Source organism: Cydia strobilella, chromosome 14 (assembly GCF_947568885.1).
Source record: "Cydia strobilella chromosome 14, ilCydStro3.1, whole genome shotgun sequence".
NCBI lineage: Eukaryota > Metazoa > Arthropoda > Insecta > Lepidoptera > Tortricidae > Cydia > Cydia strobilella.
In genome coordinates, this window is record NC_086054.1 from 84,759 (window position 1) to 111,624 (window position 26,866).

Here is a 26,866-nt window from a genome sequence, read left to right on the forward strand (position 1 = left end):
TAGGTACTTACGTGTTTGGTTGTGTAGGATAGTTATTAATTCTTTAAACACAAATAATAAAATGCCCGCGCGCAAAACGCGTGACTTTAATAGTTTACTGGTAGGTATTATATGTCTGCAGCACTGGTATAAAATTAAAATAAGGGCAAAAATACAACACATCATTGAGATAGTGAAAAGTCTAGATCTATGTTGGTCAGGAACTACTCGGCGATATCTTACTTAGCTCGTGGACAGCTCGTATAGCTATTATTGGTGAAGTGTCATCTTTGCGGACCAATATAGTGGCATGTCGGACCCATACATACTTAAAGCTGTGCTTCGCGGCTGTTTCACGAGTCTGTCGTAGTAACAGCTTGTTTTTAAGTGTTAAATGCTCGTTCAGATATATTTTTTGCGGGGATCCAGTTATGTTTATTTGCGAAGTATTGAGTCCTTTCGCAAGGCGAAACGCAGCCAGAATATTGTCACGTAGTAAAACCGAGGTAAAACGCACTATTATGTTTTTCGGGCGATTACAGCTGGGGTCGGCATGCGATACACGATGTATTGAGACGATGTCACTGGGCGTAAAAGTAAATTTTATAGCGGTTCCTATGTCGCTGATAATACTAATTAGGTTTTCGCCTCGCTTCTCAGGCATGTTGCATATTTCAATATTATTCGTTCGCGATTGTTGTTCCAATTTATCTATGTTGCGTTCAAGAGTCTGGATACGGTCAGCTTGACCTTGTGATGACGACATGCTGGATTCAACAGAACGCAGTCTTTCCTCATAAGAGTCCTGACGCGAGCCGGAATATTGAAGTGAATCCTCTGCGTGTGTCAGGCGATTCTTGACTTCATCTAATGTTTGGTTGATGGTGGTGTTGTCTTGATTAACCTTTTGAATGTCGAGTTGAATTTGGCTCAATGTGTTGGAGATTTTAGCGAGCTCAGTTGCCAAGCCGGCGGCCAGGGCTGTGTTTATGGTGGCAGTAATGTTATCCTGCAAGCTTGAAAACTTAAGTTCGATCGTTTCCTTGACCTCTTCTGATATGTTTGTCATTTTGTCGTATTTACGTTTACGAAATTCCGATGACAAATCAGGATTTGATGTGCATTTATGCGGCGGAGATCGCGCTACCAATGTGGAGGTAGGCTTGAATGCCGTGTTCGATTCGATGTCGGAGTCGACACCGTGCGTACTATCGCCCATCTCCTTCATTAGCGCGGCGTTAGTAGAGGAACTTCTTCGAAATTATGTTCAAAATATAACATGATGTAACCTAATTAAGTAGTATATACGGAATTCTTCGATATTTTTGATCAAAATAACGCATTTTAAATTAGCTTGTCAAATCTTGATCTCGTCGAGTTTTAATCTCGATCTCGAAAGTCTGACGGTCGAGATCTCGAAACACCCAATCTCGATTCAGATTTTTCGTGCGGGATCTCGAATCACCAATCTTGATACGTGATTGCATTCTCTAACATTATTTTCCTTGTCTTGTTTTTTGTCCCCAAAAAATGAGACGGAGTGGAGCTTTTTGTATCGGGTGAAATTTAGTTTTAAATTTTTCTCAAGAGAATAAATCTACAGCAAGAACGTCATGCAATAGCACCCAATTTTTATTTTATTTATTTTATAAAAGATAAAAATAGAAGCGTGACAGAGTGGTCAAATACAAGACAAAGAAAAGAATTTTGACCCAAAAGCTACTTGTCAAACCGTTCAGGTTTTGTGTAAATAGTATTACTTATGTACCTACTTATGAAATAAAACCCTGGACGGGGACGTCCGTCACCCGCAAATGGTTAAGATAAGAGTAAAGTGTTTACGACCGCTCCGCGTCGCGGAACGACACAACACGACTCCGACACGACACCATAAAGATACCGATCTCAGCCAATTTGGGCAATTTGTGTACACATTCGCGTCTTATCTGTATTTGCCGTAGACCGCGGAATAAAGTAGGCAATAGTAAATAGTGCGGGTGAATAATAAAGCCGTTCATCACGCCGGTTACCTCCCGCCCTCTGCCCCCCACCCCCGCAGGTTCAGCCTTCGACCCCGAGGCCGGAGCACTAAGCCTGCGGATTTATATTACTTACTTCTTAGCCGCGTTGTTTATGGGAGGTCCCCTGTTGTTGACACCTGCGCGAAAACGCTATTTCACGCTTCCCTTATTTTAAATTTTTTACGGGTCATAAAAACGCTCGCGAGCAGCTTAAATCCTTTATCCTGCTTTTAAACGAGCAATCTTTGTATCAAGGTGACACCGCGACCGTTTACCCTCATATTGTATATGAAATATAAATATATAATAATTTCCAATGTTAGCTGAGAAGTTCACAGACTAACGAAACGAATAGCAATTTTCACTCATACGGTTATTTGACAAATAATAACGCAAAACGAGCGTTGCAAACGGCAATCTCGTGCGTGAGAGCGTGAGGCGTATCGTAGCGGGAATGATATCGCGCGTTCCGCGGCTGCAGCGCGCGTGACTCGCCGACAAATTGTCAGCAAGGGAATGGAGCTATGCAGCTGACGATAAACGCTTACTTTGCTGCTCGTTTCGTTGTATTCGCTGTAAACATTGGCTTTATTTCACAATAAAGTCTCACGACAGTGGGTGGTCAATGGGGTTGAAATGTTTTCTAATACTGCGAACAATCAGTAGTTAAAGTTGTAAAGATTAGATCTCTTTGATTGCGGCGATTTGTGGGACAGGCTTACACCCAGCCATAGATATTGTTGAAGATAAATGTGTTTAATATCTTCTTCCCTCGTGCAGGCGGCTGGAGGAGAACCTGCTGACGGAGGTGCCGAGCGCCGTGCAGCTGCTGCCCGCGCTCCAGGACTTGTAAGTACAAAGTACAAATTCCTTAAGACGAAACTGTAGCACCCGCGACAAATCGCCTTTTCATACAAATCCTCATTCCTCATTTTTCTGTTTGGATATTAACATTAATGAAAATATTTTGACACAATTTGTTGTGTAATGTAAATTAATGTATCCCACCAAAAACATTTTCATGTAAAATGCTGCCAAGACGAAACCATAAGGCTCGCACTGTCAAAAAGTTATAAGATCTCTTGTAGAGCCAAGCTTCTAACTCTACAAAGGCTCCGACCCACCTAACAAAAACTGCCTAATTCGTGACCCACCTCTTAGCGTCTTAAAAAGGGGACATAACATATTATTGGTAACGCTCAGATGCCTCATTTGCGAGATTAGTTTCAGGGCCCACTCGATATTCGCTCGCGCCCATCGTTTGGAATATGCTGATCTAAGAGTTAGTAGCATTTAAAAATTTGTATGAAATCTGTTATTCGCACTTATTTTTTACAATTAGGTATCAAAAGATCGAAAAATGTCAAACGTAGGGGTATAGCTATGGTTAATATGGACATCAAATTATGTAAAAAAATATTTTCTGTAATGTAAATATGTAAAGAGGTCGTAGTCCCCACGTTTGTATGGAGAAACGGCCGTCCCCTTTACGCTTAAAAAGAGACCAAGTTGTTTTTATTGCAATCAAAATACTGAATTTGGATTATACATAGGTATAAGGATTCTTTATACATATTAAATAGTTAGCAGGGACATCAGTTCTGTTCAGATTAAAAAGAAAAAGGAATTGTGTCAACGTCACTCACATCTGTCAAGGGAATTAAATCAGTCGCCTTTTTTACATATGGGGCATTTCACGTCAAGCGGGCAGCAAAAAAATTGTCAGGTTCTGGATTTTGTTCATAGTTGGATTAATTGGACCTATATGTGAACTAAAAAATTTGGCATCATTACTTTTTTAATATATTGCTTCGTTAAAAATTTATACGCATTTGAAAAAACTACAAAATTTGAGGAACGGATTTTTAAAAAATTATTATTGCAATTCTTTCAATGGATTTAATTATAACTAAATAGTGATTATTTGAGAATATTAGTTGATTTCTTTGAAAATTTATAAAAAAAGTTTTTTTATCTTTTTTTCATATAACAAACCGGAAGTTAGTATTAAATATCTTTTTTTTTTCAACTTCGCATTTTTTTATATTTTTTATTTTTACACAATAATGTAGCTTATGGTGTACTAATGTCCTATAAAATTTTTTATAATGGCATCTCGATTGGTTTTGAAGATTCATGAAGTAATTTGAAAGTACTGCGTGACGCTCCGTACTGAGCGGTAGTTCTATGTGGCAGTCTTTAATGGCCAATTACGGGTTTTTTCACTTTTGCGTAACGGAATTAAAGCAATAAACAATATTTCATCGGTTAAGATGTATAAAAGCAAATCATGTATTATGCCTGACAAACGCGGAAGTTTTGTGTTACGCTGACGACACTGCAATTATCTTCCGTGGACCTACCTGGACAGACGCCTTCACGAACGCAGAATTGGGAATGGCACAGGTCGCCGACTGGATGCAAAAAAACCTCCTAACTCTCAACACTGACAAAACTAAATACCTATGCTTTTACAAAACTCTTTCTTCCTCACCACCCACCGAACAAGACTTAAAAGTACACACCTGCAGAAATCATTGTGTTAATTGCTCTTGTGCTACCATATCTAGTACAGCCTGCCTGAAATACTTAGGAGTGTTAATCGACAGCAACCTTAACTTTATAAATCACATCTCCGCCTTATCTGGGCGAGTAAGGAAAATCTGTTACATTATGCGACTTCTCCGAAATGCAGCTAATATTCTAACACTTAAAACTGTTTATTACGCGTTGTGTCAGTCCATCTTAACATACTGCAACACTTGTTGGGGTAGTGCTGCAAAGACTGTGCTTATCGATGTCGAAAGGGCACAACGCGCAGTGCTCAAAACAATGCTAAAGAGACCATTCAGATACCCAACAGTATGTCTATATAATGATGCTAAGGTACTCACAGTGCGTCAACTTTTTATTTTTAAAATAGTACTACGAAAACACAAATCTCTATTGACTTCTAATGACTATGCACTTATGCTCCAAAAAAGAGTGTATCGTACACAAACGCCAGAAGTAGAGAGCGTTTTTGCTAGTCGTTTTGACCCATACATCTCAAGTTTTATTTACAACAGAGTCGTGAAAAAGTGTCAAATTAAGGACAGCTCAGTTTATGAGGTGAAACGGCTCTTGAAAAACTGGCTGACCGGATTGTCGTACGACGAAACGGAGGAGTTACTAAAGTAATTTTACTAAATTGGAACTTGGTTATTAATTATCTACTTTAATTTTAATTCCCCTATGCTTATTTAACCTTTTGTTTGTAGTTAAAAGTTAATAGTAACATGTTTAGTATTTTGCCGTAAGTATTTCGTAGCCCACAGTTAATTATTTCCATTTGTTTTATAATTTTTGTTTTTCTCTTACATGTTTTCCAAAACACTAGTTTTTTTTTTTTTTTTTTCACTTGACTGTTGTGTCAACCGACCTTACCCTATCTGTACCACACCGAGTACTGGCCTCCGCAATACAGGCTTGCCTAGTGCGGGGACCACCGATACCGAGTTTGCATAGCATGTTAAGATAAGTTTCTTACATAGTAAATTAGTGAATAAGTCTGTAAATATAGGTTACTTAATAAGTTTATTGTACCTACTTATCTTAAATAAATATTTTTTCATTTCATTCATTCATTTTCATTCAATCGTGCCTTGTAGCGCTATCACTGATCAACCATATCTAGGAACTGAAAACAAAACGTTTATGTTTTAACAAAACGCTAGAGGTAACTTAATAACTATAGCTAGGTTTAGGCGGGGTATGTCACATGCTTAAGAGGTCACTTTCGAGTTAGGTCACGTTCTGAGGACGTCACTTTCTGTACGTCACATTCTGAGTTCGTCACATTCTGAGTACGTCACTTTCTAAGAACACCACTTTCTGATGCCCTCGCTTTCTGAGTTCGTCACTTTCTGAGTACGTCACTTTTATAGCAAAGTAATATTTAAGCGTATACCTGCATTAACAATGGATACCAGCAATCATATTAGCTGTACGGCATAAAAACGGCCGTATGCCGTACAGCTGTTATGATTGCTGGTATCCATTGTTCATGCAGGTATACGCTTTAATCTTACTATGCTATAAAAGTGACGTACTCAGAAAGCGAGGGCTTCAGAAAGTGGCGTTCACAGAAAGTGACGTCCTCAGAAAGTGCCGTCCTCAGAAAGTAACGTACTCAGAATGTGACGAGCTCGGAATGTGACAAACTCAGAATGTGACGTACAGAAAGTGACGTCCTCAGAACGTGACCTAACTCGAAAGTGACCTCTTAAGCATGTGACATACCCCGCCTAAACCTAGCTATAGTTATTAAGTTACCTCTAGCGTTTTGTTAAAACATAAACGTTTTGTTTTCAGTTCCAAGATATGGTTGATCAGTGATAGCGCTACAAGGCACGATTGAATAAGACATGATTTGCTTTTATACATCTTAACCGATGAAATATTGTTTAGTGCTTTAATTCCGTTACGCAAAAGTAAAAAAACCCGTAATTGGCCATTAAAGACTGCCACATAGAACTACCGCTCAGTACGGAGCGTCGCGCAGTACTTTCGAATTACTTCATGAATCTTCAAAACCAATCGAGATGCCATTATAAAAAAATTTATAGGACATTAGTACACCATAAGCTATATTATTGTGTAAAAATAAAAAATATAAAAAAATGCGAAGTTGGAAAAAAAAAGATATTTAATACTAACTTCCGGTTTGTTATATGAAAAAAAGATAAAAAAAACTTTTTTTATAAATTTTTAAAGAAATCAACTAATATTCTCAAGTAATCACTATTTAGTTATAATTAAATCCACTGAAAGAATTGCAATAATAATTTTTTAAAAATCCGTTCCTCAAATTTTGTAGTTTTTTCAAATGCGTATAAATTTTTAACGAAGCAGTATATTAAAAAAGTAATGATGCCAAAATTTTTAATTCACATATAGGTCCAATTAATCCAACTATGAACAAAATCCAGAACCTGACAATTTTTTTGCTGCCCGCTTGACGTGAAATGCCCCATATTTCGGATTTTCATTTAAAATACTAGAAATTACACGAGAAAAACCCCACAATTTATTCATGGTCCTTATCGTAACCGGATAGATATACTCGTAAAGGGAAGTGCAGTGTTTTTTAAGTTTCATAATCTAAGAAGATAAACTGTGAGTACATTCAAGTTAATTATTAGTGTTTTTGCGAGGGTCTCGCAAGGTTTCAAATTAACAATAACGGATTCAAAAGTGTTTATATTATCAACAATAATCAGAAACAATTTTCAACAAAATTTGCAAAAGGGGAAATCGTGTATGTTTCGTACACCCAAAAAATTGAAAAAGGGGAAACATGACCAGTTTCGTACACCTTCAACAAGAGTATTGATGACATGATACCCTTTTGTTTCAAAACACTACTTACGATTAAAATTTAAAATTTCAACGGACTTTGAACATTTTTATTTTCATCTATCTCCGGAATTGGGAATTTGTTTTGGAACTCTTCAACTTGTAATTTCAATTCATTATTGTCAATATGGACGCGGAAATATCATTGCTTGTTGACGTTTCGGTACGCATCGCGAAAGGACATACTAACTTCAGAAAGTCACCCAAGGAGCGCGTGACAGTTTCATATGTAGAATCGCGACTAGAAATTTTGGAATCACTGTGGGAGAAGTTTTCTTTAGGACATGATGAATTGGTTAAAGCCTACGCAGCACCAGACGTGGCCAAATCTGTATATGGAACAGAAACAGTATACGACGTAACTGAGGAAAATTACTTGGATTATAAATGCGCACTGAAAGATGCACTCAGCCGATTGAAACCAAATCCAAGTAACTCCGATACTTCGATGCACATGTCCAAAGCTACAATTTCAAAAACCAGTCATGTCAGGTTGCCAAAGATTACCATTTCAACATTTTCTGGACTTTATACAGAATGGATGAGTTTCAGGGATCTATTTGTATCACTCATCCACGACAATAATGAGATTGATGACGTACAGAAATTACATTATTTGAAGGGACATCTCAAGGGAGAAGCTGAACAATTGTTACGACATATACCCATAACTAATGATAATTACGAGCAATGCTGGACTCTTTTGAAAAGCCGATACAACAATAAACAGTATTTAGTTAACAGCATTTTACAACGGTTTTTCGGTCAAAAAGGCATTTCAACCGAGTCCTCCAATGCCATCAAGCAATTACTAGATGTCACAACAGAAACTTTAAATGCCTTGAAAGGCTTAGGTATAGACACTGGTACATGGGATGTCATAATAATTTTTATTGTTAGCCAGAGATTAGATTCGGAGAGTAGGAAGCAATGGGAATCTAAGGTCAGCGAATTGGTCTCTAGTTCAGACAATTTGCCGACAATTAAACAATTCAAAGAGTTTTTGGAAACAAAATACCATTCGTTGGAATTCTTAGATTTAAAATCAAACACTTTTGTTCAGAAACAGCGCAATTATAGTTCTCACAGTAATCAAATAAATAAATCAAACCCGATTAACATGTTACATGTAGCTCAGACAATTTGTGCTTTATGCAAACAAGATCACCATATTAGGAGTTGTAAGGAATTTATTAACAGTGATCTTGACAGCAAGCGTAACTTTGTCCAAACTCAAAGGTTATGTTTTAATTGTCTAGGTAACAATCATTCGGTAAAACACTGCAAAAGCACAACGTCTTGCCAAATATGCAACAGGAGGCACCACTCATTATTACATTTAAAAGGCGAATCGCAGACTACGGTGGCGAATCATTCCATGGGCAACCAAGTATCACCAGTTGTGAGTCAAATCAAGGTACCTATCAATGCTTCATCATCTGAGGAGCATCCATCAACATCTACACACATCACCAGCCATTTTGTTAAGGGTGTAGCACCTCGGAAGTTATTAGCAACAGCTGTAGTGTCAGCTGAATCACAAAATGGCGGAGAATATCAACTCTTGCGAGCTCTTATAGATCAAGGGTCGGAAGAGTCATTTATTGCAAGGTCAGCAGTTCAATTACTTGGATTAAAAACCACACCAACCAGGGCAGATACATCAGGTTTGGGAGGTGAACAGGGCCCTTCAACAAGGTCCATAGTAGAGATAGCAATCAGTTCACGTCTCAATCCAGGTTGCGTGTTCCGTGTTTCAGCGTATGTCCTCGACAAAGTGACGAGGTACTTACCTTCAACTGCTGTATCAATCACCTCATGGCCGGAGTTAGAACTCGTAACTTTAGCTGACCCGGAATATCACACTTCGAATAAGATAGATATCTTATTAGGGGCGGAGGTTTATGCTAAGATTATTCAAGATGGTATTATCAAATGTCCCTCAGGGTCTTTAGCGGCACAAAATACAACTCTGGGATGGATATTATTTGGAGCGGTCAAGTCAGATCAAAACACAAGCATTAAGGTTACATCATTGCATACACATGTAGAGCCTGTAGAAGAATTGCTCAAGTCTTTCTGGGAGGTTGAAGCAGAGCCGACCAACAAACAGAAGATTTTGTCAATCGAAGAGCAGCGGTGTGAAGATATCTTCCATTCAACCACCACACGAGATGAAGAGGGACGATATGTTGTCAAACTTCTATTCCGAGATAGTGAACCAGCTTGCGCCGATGGTCATTCACGGGACATTGCATTGAAGAGATTTCACTATCTTGAGAAGAAGACGCAGAAAGATGAGCGCCTGAAACAGGAATACAAGAAAGTATTTGATGAATACTTAGACTTAAATCACATGAAGCAAATTCATGACAGCAAAGCAAAGGGTTGTTACATACCATATCACGCGGTCATACGCGAAGACAGACAGACAACCAAATTTCGGGCTGTTTTCGATGCGTCATGCAAGCGTACGAACGGTGTATCTTTAAACGACGATTTAATGGTAGGCCCTAGATTGCAACCAGAGTTGCGTCATATAATAATGCGTTGGCGTATGTATCCAATCTGTTTCATTGCAGATATAGTCAAAATGTACCGCCAAATAAAGGTTAGTGAAGAAGACTCAGAATTTCAGCGTATTTTGTGGCGTGAAACACCGGAAGAGAACATCAAGGAATACAAGATGCTTCGTGTTACATTCGGAACTTCTTCAGCGCCTTATCTGGCTGTAAAAAGCTTGATACAAGTTGCAAAGGATGAAGGGAAAGTCTTCCCTCTAGCAGCTGAAAGAGTAAAACATGAATTTTATATGGATGATTTGATGTCTGGCTGCGAGAGCGAAGAAGAAGCAATCGAAATATACAAGCAAATGAATGAATTGCTAAAAAGGGGCGGTTTTGAATTGCAAAAATGGACTAGCAACAGTGAAGCAATGTTGAAGCAAATACAACAAGAGAGTTTAGGAAAGCAAGATAAAAAGAAGATAGAAGTCAAATTAGAAGCTACTAACAAGATATTGGGACTTACCTGGAGTCGTACGTCCGATGAGTTCGTGTACGCAGTTCAGTTGCCTCCGATGTCTGCACCTGTAACAAAAAGAAAGGTTATCTCGGATATTTCAAAGTTGTTTGATCCACAAGGTTGGATAGCACCGAGTATAATCAAAGTAAAGATTTTCATTCAGAAGTTATGGCTTGCGGGTATTGGCTGGGACGAGGAATTACCACAACCGCTATTGCAAGAATGGACGAAGTATAGAGAAGATCTGTCTGATCTGACACAATTTCGGTTGAAGCGCTGGGTATACTACAACGCTGACGCAAAGTTAGTGGAACTCCATGGCTTCTGTGATGCTTCAAATTCTGCATTTGCAGCAGTTATATACTTGCGAGTGATAGATGCAAGAGGAGAAGTTTATGTTAGTTTTATTACAGCAAAAACAAGAGTTTCTCCAATCAAACAACTCAGTCTTCCAAGATTGGAATTATCAGGTGCTGTTCTGCTAGCGAAGCTGATTATTGAAGTGTCGGGTGTTTTGAACATACCGAAATCAAATATACACGCGTGGACTGATTCTGAGATAGTGCTTGCGTGGTTGAGCAGTCATCCTAGTCGTTGGAAAACATTCATCGGGAATAGGAGTTCAGAGATACTGACTGTCACAGACCGTAACCAATGGTCACATGTCAAATCTGAACATAATCCAGCAGATTGTGCATCACGGGGCATTCGAGCCTCTGAATTAATTGGATTAGAACTCTGGTTAAGGGGACCTTCATGGTTGAATGAAAAGGTTATTCAATATTCTAATCCTAAGGAATTGAATACAAATTTAGAAGAAAGGAAAATAAAAACTCACCTTTCTACTTCTGTAGAAGATCACGGTGAAGTTGACGACATCTGGGCGAAGTTCTCATCGTTGACGAAGTTGCTGAGAGTCATAGCATATTGTCGCAGGTTCCTGAGTAAAGAGAAACCAAAACATACGTACCTCTTGAAGAAGGAAATTGAAGATGCGTTGATAATAATGATAAAAAAGTGTCAACTTCAAGCATTCTTTGAGGAGTGGAAGGATGTTAAGCAAGGAAAATCAGTAAGCAAGAAAAGTGTACTTACCACTCTGAATCCACAGCTGGACGACTTGGAATTACTCCGAGTTGGTGGGCGGCTGCATTACGCTGAATTAGATGAAGACAAAAAACATCCCATTATTTTACCAAAACAATCGCTGTTGACGACTCTCGTTATACGAAATGCACACAAGGTTACACTGCACGGAGCGCCACAGCTGATGATAAACATTATAAGGGAGAAATATTATATCATTGGTCTTAAATCAATAGTTAATTTATATTGTAGGAAATGTGTCACCTGCATTAGATACGCGGCAACTAATAAACCTCAACTGATGGGGCAGTTACCTTCACCGAGAGTGAACATGAGTAGAGCGTTTCTTCATTCAGGTGTTGATTACGCAGGCCCGATAAACATAAGGGTATCAAAAGGTCGAGGTAATAAATCCTATAAAGGATACATATGTCTATTCGTATGTATGGCCACTCGTGCTATACATTTAGAAGCAGTGAGTGATTTGACTTCACAGGCTTTTTTGGCCGCATTCAAGCGTTTCGTGTCACGTCGAGGTCATTGCAGCGAATTATACAGTGACAATGGGACAAATTTCGTGGGAGCAGCCAGAGAGTTAAAATAATTGTTCGATGAAGAAAAATCAACATTTCTACCCGAGATCGCAGATTGGTTGGCTACAAACGGAAAACAGTGGCATTTTATTCCACCACAAGCGCCCAATTTCGGAGGTCTTTGGGAAGCTGGGGTACGGTCCTGTAAATTTCATCTGAAGCGAATAATTGGCAACTCAACATTGACTTTTGAAGAAATAACTACCGTACTTACTCAGATTGAAGCCTGTCTAAATTCAAGACCAATGACATATATCCAAGATCAAGGTGACCCCATGCCCTTAACACCCGGACATTTTCTCGTAGGTGAACCTTTATTAACTGTTCCGGATCATAACTACGAACATTCGCCAGTTAGTTCATTAAGAAGATGGCAACTTTTACAGCGAATGTTACAAGACTTCTGGCGGCGTTGGTCGCAAGAATATCTTACACGTTTCATGCAAAGATATAAGTGGACACAGGTTGTACCTGAACCAAAGGTTGGAGATGTTGTTCTTGTAAAGGAGCTTGATTTGCCTCCAGCTCGGTGGTTGTTAGGTCAAATTGTTGAAAAGCACCCTGGAGTGGACAACGTTACGCGGGTTGTCACGTTGCGCTATAAAAATTCTTTAATTAAACGACCAGTGTCTAAACTTTGTGTCTTACCTTTAGCAGATTAATTGTTTGTTTCAATGTATTGTATTATTATTTTCAATTATTCATAACACAAATTTAATGTTTTATTGATTTCATGTAACGAATGGTTCACTTAACTGTTTTTATGATTGTTATGTTATGTTTTCAAGTTGAAGGGACTGTTTATGTTCTGTGAATCTTATCAGAGCTATCGAAAGATTTATATGAGAGTTATTATCATGATGATTACAATTTACTTGTTTTGTTTAATATTAGCATTGCATTGTAATCAAACTTAGTTAAGAACAGTCGTTCTTGGCGGGCGGCATGTTCAGATTAAAAAGAAAAAGGAATTGTGTCAACGTCACTCACATCTGTCAAGGGAATTAAATCAGTCGCCTTTTTTACATATTTCGGATTTTCATTTAAAATACTAGAAATTACACGAGAAAAACCCCACAATTTATTCAAGTTCCGTTAAATCCTCTCCGCATTCCGCAATCCTCTGAAGAGGCTCGTTGCTGGAGTTTTAATGCGCGACAACTCAAAAAAAAAATCAATTTACACACACGTTATTTAAATTTAAAAGTTGAAAAATTACTGCCTTGGGTGAGACTTGAACTCACGGCCTCTGGATGGCCCTAGACCCATATAGTGGGAAGATTTTCTGACTATGGATGAGGTCTTGGTGGCTCAGTTGGCAAATGCTGGAGTATCTATCTAGAGGCCGTGAGTTCAAGTCTCACCCAAGGCAGTAACTTTTCCACTTTTAAATTTATTCTAAGCTTAATAGCATCGTTCGCAGACGTTACTGGTTATTAAAAATGAACATAAGTTATTATTTCTGTATCCGTCAGGTCGCTAGCGAGCAACCGCGTGGAATGGGCGGGCGCGGGCGCGCTGACACGCTGCACGCGTTTAGCGCGGCTGGAGCTCCGCGACAACCCCTGCTCGAGGCTGCATCCGCAGGCGCTCGCGCAGCTGCCCGCGCTCACCACGCTGTAAGTATACCTTTGATGTAGTGTCTACACGCTGCCGTGCCTGCAGTCCATTAGTAGTGTAGTGTCTACACGCTGCACGCGGCTGGCGCGGCTGCAGCTCTGCGACAACCCCTGCTAGAGGTTACATCCGTATGCACTTGCGCATCTGCTCGCGCTCACCACGCTGTAAGTATACCTTTGATGTAGTGTCTACACTACACGCTGCAGTGCCTGCAGTCCATTAGTAGTGTAGTGTCTACACGCTGCACGCGGCTGGCGCGGCTGCAGCTCTGCGACAACCCCTGCTAGAGGTTACATCCGTATGCACTTGCGCATCTGCTCGCGCTCACCACGCTGTAAGTATATTTATTACACACAAATTATATATATATGACTTGCGGTCAGCCTCATCTCCGTAAAACTTTTCATACATTTAGTATGATTTGACGGAGTTTAGACGGAGGACGGAGGCACAAATCTAGAGAATGACCCAATTATAGTGTTATACTTACAACGACTGGCAGCAGATATATTATGAAGTTTTTCTCATTTGTTAAAATTGCTGTTCACTTGTATATTGTATATTTTTAACCGTTATGTGGTTGTTATGGCATTCGCTCTCTTTCATCATTTCCCTTTCTACGTTTTGACGTTCATTTCGATATCCTCACGCGAAAAACGGAAATTGATCAGTATTGTCAGCCACCGGTCACGTTCACCGGAAGCTTAATGGAAAAGGGATATTACTTGAACACCATATAGGAAAACGCAGTATTGTCCGTCCGTCCGTGTCGGTAAGGGTCTACCCTTTCGTTTCCTGGCACTTGCACGCTGCATTTGTTAACAACTCGAATGTATGTGAACGCTTACATATTTACATAGATGTATGTAAATAACTGATATTTTGACGTACCTAAAATGAATAGAGGTCATCAAAAAATCAACCAAGTCAAGCACATCAACAGTGTTCACGAAACCGCGTCCCAATTCTTCGTTATTCCTCAGTACGTATATCTTGTTCAAATGAGTATGGTATATTCGGGTAACTCTGAATGTCTAAAATCGTCGCAAAATTCTTAAAAGGTACCTATTCAAATTCCATAATTTTGGGTGATTTTCGTTTCATTTTCGGAATTATCCGACATACGAATTTACCCGAATACACCTATTATATTTTGGAGCCAAATAAAACTGTAAATTAATTAATCACGGTTTATTAATAGCTTTTACATGCGTTCCGTTACGTGGCATGAATGACAGTTCATGTCTGAGTGTTGCCACTGTTAACTCTGTGACAGGTTATTACACTCTCCACCCCCTTAAGCCTAAATAGCTTATAAGCTATTATAAACTATGAACTCTATAGTTCTAAAAGTCTTATAACAGTTAATGGAAATTTAAATACTAATTTTAAAGTTTATGCAATTGGTTAGCATGACGCTTCCATTTTGCTCCTTCCACCTCTACCATGAAAGTAGAGCCAGGCATCAAAACCTTAACTATGTGACCTTTTGACCACTTCTTCCCCCTTCTAAAATCCTTAACATTAACTAAGTCACCCTCAGATAATTCTAAAATTCTGGCACCCTTAGCATACTTTAACTGTTTTTCTTGGGCCTCTACAAGATTTTGATATATGGGTGCAGGTCTTAATAGTGAAAATCTATTTCGCAATTCTCTACCCATCATCAACCGAGCTGGAGTTACTCCGCTGGTTTTGTGTGTGGTCGTGCGGTAATCAAACAAAAATATGCCTAAGGCATAGTTTTGCGATTTGCCACTTTCAATAAATTTTTTCATGTGTGATTTAAACGTCTCTACAAATCTTTCGGCCGCACCATTAGTGGCCGGATAGTGAGGAGCAGTGAAAGTATGCTTAACACCTGTGACTCTACAAAATTCTTGAAATTCGTGACTTGTAAAGGCAGTGCCATTATCCGTTACCAAGTGAACGGGGAACCCATATCTTACATATAATTCTTTAAATTTAGTTATCGTTAAGCTAGAACCAATATTAGTCATTAGAAATGCTTTAGGCCATTTGGAATAACTGTCAACAATAATTAGATACATTTTTCCCAATAATGGGCCTAAAAAATCTGCATGGATTCTAAACCATGGTCCCGGAGGTATTGGCCAGCACTTTGGAGCTGCTTTAGACGGGTTATGTCTATTTTCTAAACATAATTTGCAAGAGCCTGCTACCTTTTCAATACATTCATTAAGCTTAGGCCACCAAAAGTAAGCTTTGGCCATTTCAATCATTCTTGAGGTTCCAAAGTGTGTAAGATGCAGTTCTTCCAAAATAGTTTGTTGTAAGTTTTCTGGTATTACGATTCGATGACCCCACATTATGCAATCTCTGTCTGTGCTAATCTCGTGTCTTCTCAAGTAATATGGGTTTAAATTTTTATCTGACACTTTTTCTGGCCAACCATCCTGACAATACATACGTACCTTAGAAAGAATTACATCTTTTTTGGTATTTTTTTGGATTAATTTCCAATTCAGAGATTTCATTTCAGACTCATTAATATATTTTACATTTACAATTTCTGTGTTATTTATACATAATGCATGATACTTTGTATCATCATTCTCTTTTGGTAGTCTTGACAAATAATCTGCTGGGTTTCTGTCTGTACTGATGTGTTTAATAGTGTAATTAAACGCTGAAAGAAAAATTGCATAATGCTGAAGGCGTTTAGCTGCCATTCTGGGTATTGCTTTATGCGGTCCAAATATCCGAGTAAGAGCAGCATTGTCTGTCTCTAGCTCAAAGGATCTGCCATATGTGTAATTGTAAAATTTGGTAACCCCAAAGATTATTGCAAAAGCTTCTTTGTCTAAGGTGGTATGTTTTTGTTCTGTATCATTTAGTTTTTTGCTAGCAAATGCGATTGGCCTTACTACTCCATCAGTGCCTCGGTTTGAAATTATAGCACTGACTCCGTATGCAGAGGCATCGCATGTTAAAATTAACGGAAGATCCGGATTGTAATGGGTTAAATTAGTAGCAGAACCTAATTTTCTTTTTACTAAATTAAAAGCTTTTTGACACTCATCAGTCCAGACAAAAGTTCCCTGCCTTGTACATTCATAAAGTGGATGGAGAGTTGTCGCTAAATCTTTTAAGAATCTACCATAAGTGGTGGGTCTAGGTTTAATATGGGTTCAATATTTTCCTTTATAATTTTAATTCTTTGTCTATCTATTCTATAGCCAAAAACATCTATACTTTTTCGGAAGAACTTACACTTTTCGACTTTTAACTTAAATTCACATTCTTTTAATTTACTTAAAACCAACTCAAGTGTATTCGTCATTTCCGTCATTGTTTTTCCGCACATATATATATTGTCAATAAAAACAATCACATTTGGTATGGCCTGTAATTTTTGAGCCATCAATCTTTGAAAAGACCCAGGCCCCGTACTAACACCATAGGGTAGGTATTTATATTTGAATGTGCCTATTTCTGTCACTATTACCGTTAAATCTTGGGACTGATCATCCAGTGGTGCCTGTAGATAGGCCTCTCGAAGGTCCAGTTCACAATAAAACTCTGCACCTCTTAATTTATTAAAAATATCTTCCACATGTGGTAGTGGGAAGCGATCTATTTCAAGTTGTGGGTTTACAGTTACTTTATAGTCGCCACACAAGCGTACAGATCCATCAGGCTTTAATATAGGCACCACAGGAGTTCCCCATTTGCTATATTTGACAGGTTCTATTCTTTTGTTATCTAACAACCTTTTTATTTCTTGGGATACTTTTTCTTTGAGTGCAAATGGCACTGTTCTAACAGGTAAACATTTGGGTTGTGCATTTTCTTTTAATTTCAAGGATATGCATTCACCCTTAAAATTACCCCACCCAGGAGTAAATATCTCAGAAAAATTTTCTTTTATGGTATTGACGGGGTCTGTGACTTCATTTTTATATAATTTTAATGGCCACATACCAAAAATTCTTAACAAGTCCCTGCCCAATAATCTAGGTTTATAGTTTTCAACCACAAATAAGTTTACATTTTTAGTGTCATTATTAATTTTACATTTTATGTTATTTATTATTCCCAATGGCTGTGTGATGGTTTGGTCATAATTTTTGAAATTGACATTTGTCTCTTTTACTTCATGTATTAAATTTAAAGTTTCCAAATCTTTTTGCAAAATAGTAGATGTTTCCGCGCCCGTGTCTAATTCAAACTTGAATGTCACACCATTAACGCTACCGTCCACCATACAAGGGGGTACCTTATTTGTGGTTGATTTACAACTGTAAATATTATAATAGTCATCACTTTCTGGGAAAAGTCCTTGAATAGACTGCTCAATGTCAGAGTTCTGATTTTCTATTTCACTGTTACTTTCAAGCAGGTTCATTTTATGGGTTTTAGGACACATTTTATACAGATGACCTTGTTGGCCACATTCTGAGCAATATTTATTTTTTAAACTGCACTCACTTTTTATATGGTTATTTTTACCACAACAAAAACACTTTAGTGACTTACCGGATGCTGTTGACCCGCGATTGGCTTTATTTTGAATTTGTTTTGGCTTACTCTGTGTATTCTGCCTGACAACAAACATACTGGAAGCTGGTTCCTCCGCTGGCATCTTCATTTTAGTCTGCAACCATGCTGCCTCCACTGTCCTCGCTAAGGCGGTTAATTCATCAAGTGTCTGGTTTCCATTCTTAAGTAATTCGAATTTAACAAGAGATGAACACACTCCGTCGATAAGTTTTTCCTTGACCTGGTCTTTGAAGTCCTTGAAATTACATTTCTTAGCCGCTTTCTTCAATCGTATAATGTAATCTTCTATGCTTTCTTCTGCCTTCTGATTACATTTTCTAAATTCCGCCCGATCCACAGGAACAGAAGTGGATTTGTTGTATCTATCTTCCAATAGCTTGATGAGATCAGTAAATGACTTTTCTGTTGGTTTTGCAGGAGCACACATGTGATTAAGTGTTTCTAATACTTTTGGTGTAACTTTAGTGATCAGCAGAGCCACTTTCTTATCCTCCGGCACATTATTCAAGCTAATTAGGCACTGCAATTGCAACTCGAATGTGTCAAAATCACGTCCATCGAATGGTTCTATGTGGTAACTCACGTAATTTACCGCCATGACTGGTAATTCCTCTGTTTCTGGAGTTTTTTTTAGTTGTCCACTTTTGATCGCGTCCCGTAGGAATTTCCTTAATTCATCTATAGTTTCACACTGGTGGTCCAGATGTAGTTCCTCTAATATTTGTACTAGTTCACTTTTGCTTAAATTTTGCACAAAACTTGTCTTCTTTAGAGATATATCACTACAAAAGTGTTCACTTAGTGACATTTGGAGGTTAACCTCACACGAGTATCACTTACGCAGTTTTTACTTTTTTTGAACTCAATCTTCTGACGTATTTAAGTCCACACGCGTATTACGTTATTTTCTCGTCGCCATTATTATATTTTGGAGCCAAATAAAACTGTAAATTAATTAATCACGGTTTATTAATAGCTTTTACATGCGTTCCGTTACGTGGCATGAATGACAGTTCATGTCTGAGTGTTGCCACTGTTAACTCTGTGACAGGTTATTACAACACCTTACTAAAAGTAAAGCTAAAACAGCCATTCTCAAAGTGTGCTCCGCGGACCCCTAGGGCTCCACAAGAATACTTGTAATAATAAATAGAAAACTCAGCTCTTTTATTAGGTATGTCTGGTCTACAGTGACAAACGATTTTTTTTTTATTTGGGGCTCCGTCAAATATTTCGCTTTCCAAACGGTTCCGTCACCAAAGAAACCGCTGAGGTAAAAAGACACTTATTGATGTGGGCGAGTCTTCATGAATGGCGATGGCTCTAAGATGTACCTTTTGTAGTTACTGCTTTCTATATAAATACCGTACCGGAACTGGAGATTCCCGCTGGTCGCCGTACAATTTCAGTACCGGAAGCATTTCCTCTAGGAAAATCTATAACACTATCTGTAACTAGATAGCAGTATCTGTAACCTGTAAACAGGATAACCGCTGCAGAGTTGGAAGGTTAACGGCAGGCACACTCGTAACCGTTACGCTGCGTCCGCGGAACACAAAACGAATTAAGGATGCGTAAAGTTTAACAGCTCATAACACAACCGCAGCGTTACGGGCGGGACGACTGCAGGTCAACTGATGTGACGTCAGCTGTCGGACACAGATACAGCGCTGCTAGATCTAATCTAGTTTCTGTATATCATATCTACCTGTGCCAGATCCCCTGTGTAAAGGTAGGCCAATAAAGGCTAAAGCTCAGAATTAATATCTTGTTTTCCTCTCTTGGAGATTTCGTATTTTACTCCGCAGGCTGAATTGCCCAGCAATATACGTCTTACATCTACCTTTCCTTAAAAATAACATGCGAGAGCGAGACAAAACGTGTGGTGTATTTGTAACGACTTTTCACTTTAAATATAATTATAATCTTTGTCGGAATTCCCAAAAAATTGGAATCATCTTAAATCAATAGGCTCTACATTTTGAAACAGTTGATTCAGCAAGTGTCCAGCTGCCCGCCCCGGGCCGGAAGCGCGTCACACGCCGCCGCGCCGGACGCCGGACGCCGGACGCCGGACGCCGACGCCGGACGCAAACAAGCCCATTACGCCGCGAGGACGCTCCTGCTCACACCACATAAATAACGTCCCGACTCCCGTCGACGATCGTAAACTGCTGCCATAAAGCGGTGCCGACTGCCGCGTCCGCACAGGCCTTCAATTCCCATTGCTAGCCAAGTTGAAGGATAAAAGGGACCAAATTGTGACTCTGACCTCGATATTCATAACAACTGATGTTTATCTCTGTTGTTACGAAGATACACAAAAAAGTTTCTCTATATACACATAAAGTACCTCATCAAACATTTAATATACAGTGTGGAAAAAAAACAATGTTCCCTGGAGGGAAAGTGCCTTAAAACCTTAAGTTAGTTAATTTTACTTAAAGGAAACATTCTTTTATTTTTTTAAAGAAACAAAACTGCATTCAAAGATTTTTTAAAATTCGCTTGTCTCGCCCGGGGATCGAACCGACTAAAAATTCCAAAAAATTAACACTCGCTACTTTATTCTACTAATCGATACAGTTAATGTTAATGATAACATACATAAAAACATAGATCTTACACTCGTCTGTCTTACAAAATATCCATAAAATCGAATATTTAGTACTCAAGAATATTTTTAGACAAGCGAAATTGAAGAAAAAAAGAAAAATCTATGAAGGCAGTTTTGTTTCTTTTTTAAATTAAAAGAATGTGTGCTATAAGTAGAATGAGGTAACTTAAGGTTTTAAGGCACTTTCCCTCCCGGGCTCATTATTTTTTTCCACTCTGTAAGTATATGTTTTGTTAAAGATTACAACTGCTTGTTACAAAAGCTTACTGTTTTGAAATAATGAATGACAGGTAACCTTGCTAAGTTTATTCCGGTTTTTTCTGGACAGCTATTGATTACGACTTGGTGATAGTGATAGCTTTTTTTTCACATCCATAAAAGTGCATTTACAAAAATGCACACCTTAATTGAAGAATAAATAAATAGATTGAAGCATAGATATACCTTGGAAAATTGAAGAATAAATAAATAGATTGAAGCATAGATAGACCTTGGAAAATTGAAGAATAAATAAATAGATTGAAGCATAGATAGACCTTGGAAAATTGAAGAATAAATAAATAGATTGAAGCATAGATAGACCTTGGAAAATTGAAGAATAAATAAATAGATTGAAGCATAGATAGACCTTGGAAAATTGAAGAATAAATAAATAGATTGAAGCATAGATAGACCTTGGAAAATTGAAGAATAAATAAATAGATTGAAGCATAGATAGACCTTGGAAAATTGAAGAATAAATAAATAGATTGAAGCATAGATAGACCTTGGAAAATTGAAGAATAAATAAATAGATTGAAGCATAGATAGACCTTGGAAAATTGAAGAATAAATAAATAGATTGAAGCATAGATAGACCTTGGAAAATTGAAGAATAAATAAATAGATTGAAGCATAGATAGACCTTGGAAAATTGAAGAATAAATAAATAGATTGAAGCATAGATAGACCTTGGAAAATTGAAGAATAAATAAATAGATTGAAGCATAGATAGACCTTGGAAAATTGAAGAATAAATAAATAGATTGAAGCATAGATAGACCTTGGAAAATTGAAGAATAAATAAATAGATTGAAGCATAGATAGACCTTGGAAAATTGAAGAATAAATAAATAGATTGAAGCATAGATAGACCTTGGAAAATTGAAGAATAAATAAATAGATTGAAGCATAGATAGACCTTGGAAAATTGAAGAATAAATAAATAGATTGAAGCATAGATAGACCTTGGAAAATTGAAGAATAAATAAATAGATTGAAGCATAGATAGACCTTGGAAAATTGAAGAATAAATAAATAGATTGAAGCATAGATAGACCTTGGAAAATCAATATTGTAGTAGTAGTAGTGTTTATTGTACGCACAACACAGGTAACAGGTAACAGGTAACAGGTAACAGGTAACAGGTAGCAGGCACAAGTACAGGTATTGTAAGCCATGGGGTAATGGATTTTCTAAATTAGCAATAATAAATAGTGTCATCTAATTCAGCTGTACATTACTACACGACGTATCGCTTCAACTGTGTATTCACTTATTCATCTTATTAAGGTGACAAACAGAGAGCGTATTTATAATGGTTCGCCGGAGCCTTTAAAGAGCATTTGGAACCCTCACCATCCGTTTATTGCGTATACGAGTATAGTACAATTTGTACGCACCCCTCCGCGCCGCGATCGGTTCCCGTTTATGCTGATGATCGAATCACCCAACACCCTTAAATTTACGTGCCGCAGACTAAATCTTTTATGACTTTATCCCCCCATCATCGGAGTTTGAATATGCGGCGAAACAACGAAAACTGGGCTACGATTATGCACTTATCTCAATAAAACACAAGTAATGGCGTAGGCGTTCAGCGTCTAACTTTCTCAACAGATTTTCCTTGCCATTCAATATTTTTATTTGACTTCACTCAGACTTGATGTACTGAAAGAAGTGGCATATGGTCTACGTAGCGTAGAACGTACGCTCTACTCGAAATTCAATAGCGTTGTAACTTTGCACGGTTATTACAAATACAAAGTTTGGTACTTACATTTACAGGTTTTTATTGTGGTCCCATTTTCAGTTTTACTCAACGTAACTACTGAACAATCAAAGTCCGCGTCCCACAATGTTCTTTCCATGTCCCTCCCCAATACAAGAAAGCCTTTGTCGCAGAAAGATGTTATTGTAAGCCATTTGCAGCGACGTTGGTTGGTCTCCTGAACTTAACTAATTTGATCAAACCAAAGATAGATATAACTCCGTAATAGATGGATACAGTCTAAGGAAAAAACGTGCCTCGAAAATCAAGAAAATTTGATTCTCGTTCAGAGGGCGCTACTAGTTTTGGCCTACAGTCGTATAGATGGCGTTGACGGTTTCGTTTGTTATTTAACAATTTTAACGCATATCAGTGAAAGAACATGGGTCAAAATCATAAAAATAATTAATGCAAATAAAAAAAAACATTTATCTATATTTAAATACATTCTATCGTATTTTTATAAATCTTCATTTTTAGTTTTAAAGTGTGTCGACAGATGGCAGTGAATTTACTGGGGTTACAAAATTTACTATGACAGTAGTACCGCTCTGCCGTGTCAGACGTATCTCTGCTATCTCAAAAAACATAGTTTTGAGTAAATCGACTTTAAAGTTTTTGGTGAGCGTGAAAACTAATAAACTCATATATTTCGTGAGTTTATTGAGTTAAGTCATTTTTAATATGTGTTTTGTGTTTCAATAGACGTGAAGAATAATATTTCTTTACTTTTTTTTTGTAAAAGTATATAGTTTTTGAAATAAACGCATAAACATAGTTCGGCGTAACCACTGTTTCATACATTTGGTGGTTGCGCGTAACTATGCTAACTTAAAGTTAGATGAGTTCGTTGTATGAGCGCTCATACTATTTCGCGTGGCCACGGCTCGCGGGCTTATTGCGGTTTTCGTTTATCTAAAGTTAGAAGACTACATTGTATCAACTTCTAGTAAAACGTGTAACCAGGGCATGGGGAATATTGAGGTGGTCACGCGTAGTTCTTTTATCTTAAGTTGTAAGAGTTCGTTGTATTAGTGCTCCTAGTAAAACGCGTAACCAGACTACACAAGATAATCCATTTTATATTGTGCTAACTCACATTACATACAAGGAGCCCGATTTCCATCAGTCCTTACATCATTGGTTATAAAGTAGATCAATCGTATGGTGGAAAGAGCCTTATGTTAAATAGCGTTTGCATGTATTGCATGTATGTATGTATGTATGTATGTATGTATGTATGTACGTATGTATGTCTGTATGTATGTATGTATGTATGTATGTGTGTGTGTGTGTGTGTGTGTGTGTGTGTGTGTGTGTGTGTGTGTGTGTTTGTTTGTATGTACTTTATTTAATATTTAATCCCAGTAAGTGTAAAAGGCGGAATAAACGGCAGAAGGTCGGTTACTCCAAAATTTTTAACCGCCTTAAAAAAAGGTTCTCAGTTTGACCCGTATGTTTGTCCGAGATTATCTCGCGTTTAGCTGAACCGAGTTTGATGCGGTATTCAGAAAAATGTTTGTTACATTTTGGAGAAGGTTTTAGTATACATAGATCTGAGCTGATGCTGAACCCTGGCTGTACCTAGTGGAACTCAGGTTTGGTGCAACATAGGCACACGCTGTTTTGGTCATCCAACACGTCTTAATGAGTAGTTGGGGGAGCAGTACCCAAGATAAAGCTGATGCTGAACCCTGGCTGTACCTAGTGGAACTCAGGTTTGGTGCAACGTAGACAAACGCTGTTTTGGTCATCCGACACGCCTTGATGAGCACTTGGGAGAGCAGTACCCAAGATAGAGCTGATGCTGAACCCCGGCTGTACCTAGTGGAACTCAGGTTTGGTGTAACATAGGCACACGCTGTTTTGGTCATCTAACACGTCTTAATGAGCAACTGGGAGAGCAGTACCTAAAATAGAGCTGATGCTGAACCCCGGTAGTACCTAGTGGAACTCAGGTTTGGTGCAACGTAGGCAAACGCTGTTTTGGTCATCCGACACGCCTTGATGAGCACTTGGGAGAGCAGTACCCAAGATAGAGCTGATGCTGATCCCCAGCTGTACCTATTGGAACTCAGGTTTGGTGTAACATAGGCAAACGCTGTTTTTGGTCATCCGACACGCCTTGATGAGCACTTGGGAGAGCTGTACCTAATAGTGGAACTTAGGTTTGGTGCAACGTAGGCAAACGCTGTTTTGGTCATCCGACACGCCTTGATGAGCACTTGGGAGAGCAGTATCCAAGATAGAGCTGATGCTGAACCCCGGCTGTACCTAGTGGAACTCAGGTTTGGTGTAACATAGGCACACGCTGTTTTGGTCATCCAACACGTCTTAATGAGCACTTGGGAGAGCAGTACCCAAGATAAAGCTGATGCTGAACCCTGGTAGTACCTAGTGGAACTCAGGTTTGGTGCAACGTAGGCAAACGCTGTTTTGGTCATCCGACACGCCTTGATGAGCACTTGGGAGAGCAGTACCCAAGATAGAGCTGATGATGAACCCCGGTAGTACCTAGTGGAACTCAGGTTTGGTGCAACGTAGGCAAACGCTGTTTTGGTCATCCGACACGCCTTGATGAGCACTTGGGAGAGCAGTACCCAAGATAGAGCTGATGATGAACCCCGGCTGTACCTAGTGGAACTCAGGTTTTGGTTCAGGTTTGGTGTAAATTTATTGTGGGTATTAGAAGATATATAGTAAAAATATTAAGGTCAGTTACTCCAAAAAAATTATTCAGAATCAGAATCATTAACTATACGTTTCTATGTATTTCAAAATAAGACACTCCAGCGATCCAAATATATGTTTAAACTAATATTTTGCCTCTACTGACACTGTTTGAAACTTTTTCTTGCTTTTAGTAATAAAAATGAAAAGAAGAGTAAAAAATATGTTTTATAAATTATGTTCATAACTTTACTTACTTTTTATGCATTTATTAGTTATCTTCTACAGAAGAAAGAAACTACTACAGAAGTATGTAACAAGATAGTACTCGTGCATTACTTATATTATATTGTCAGTTATTTCAATTAATTTTGTGTTTGTCATTTTTTATTTTTTATTTACGTTAAGATTTTTGTAAGTAGGTACCTGTCGGGGCTTCTAACCTCCGTGGCGACCTGAAATAGACCGACTGACTGACTGGCTGACTGACATACATATTTGGAATATTGGAACATTTGGAACGACCGACATTTAAATTCAAAATTAGACATGACAATCACAAGACCAGTTGACGACTAGTTCATGACAGCCAGCGGACGACGATAAACAGTTCAGTACCTATGTAGGTTATCTTAAGATTTAAAAAAAAACAAAATAGTTTAGTTTTTCACAGGGTTTTCAGCAATGATTACAAAGTGAGATTAGCTAAGATAATTAGTCGCACAACCTTTGTTTTCTACCACATTTCTATCACTACACATTCGTAACAAGGCACTTCGTAAAAAACTCATTTCAAAGACTAATTTATCATATTTTGAACAACAACATAAAAAAACACCGGAACGCTAACTTAACCGGGTCAATATTACGTACGTAATGAAATGTAAATGTGACGTTTTCAATCAAAAGGTACCACATTGTCGCTTACCATAAGGACGAAAATTGCTTGTATCTTTATACGAAAAACCTGTCAGAATGTCCTTATGATAAGCGACAATGTGGTACCTTTTGCTTGAAAACGACACAAACAAATACACGTGGCAAGGAGCGACGAGCCGCTCCCTCCGCGCCCCGCCCCCCGCCTCACCGCGAGCCGCCTATCGCCGTACTACCTGCGTGTGGTTACGCGAAACTATGATAACTCGAGATAGTAGATATCCAGTTTGCCGTAAAAAAACTGCGAACAGTTACGCATAATTATTCTAACTTGAGTTAGAAGAGATACGCATAACTCAATGTCCAAAAATTCGAAAACGTCTATCTTAAAACATGAAATATCTCAGTAACTAAAGACATTTTTTGAAAT

General features: G+C 38.3%; 2 protein-coding genes across 2 annotated transcripts in view; one reads left to right on the top strand and one right to left on the bottom strand.

Annotated features, from left to right (window-relative positions):
• Positions 1–26,866, top strand: part of LOC134747020 (lutropin-choriogonadotropic hormone receptor) — a 101,026-nt gene that overhangs the window by 58,373 nt on the left and 15,787 nt on the right. The window contains exons 7-8 of the mRNA XM_063681563.1: positions 2,781–2,849; positions 13,576–13,719. Coding sequence (XP_063537633.1) covers positions 2,781–2,849; positions 13,576–13,719 — 213 coding nt within the window. The remainder of the gene's footprint in view (positions 1–2,780; positions 2,850–13,575; positions 13,720–26,866) is intronic.
• On the bottom strand, positions 170–1,223 carry LOC134747037 (uncharacterized). Its single transcript, XM_063681595.1, has one exon. It carries the CDS (start codon positions 1,205–1,207, stop codon positions 197–199), a length of 1,011 nt encoding a protein of 336 aa, XP_063537665.1. The 5' UTR covers positions 1,208–1,223; the 3' UTR covers positions 170–196.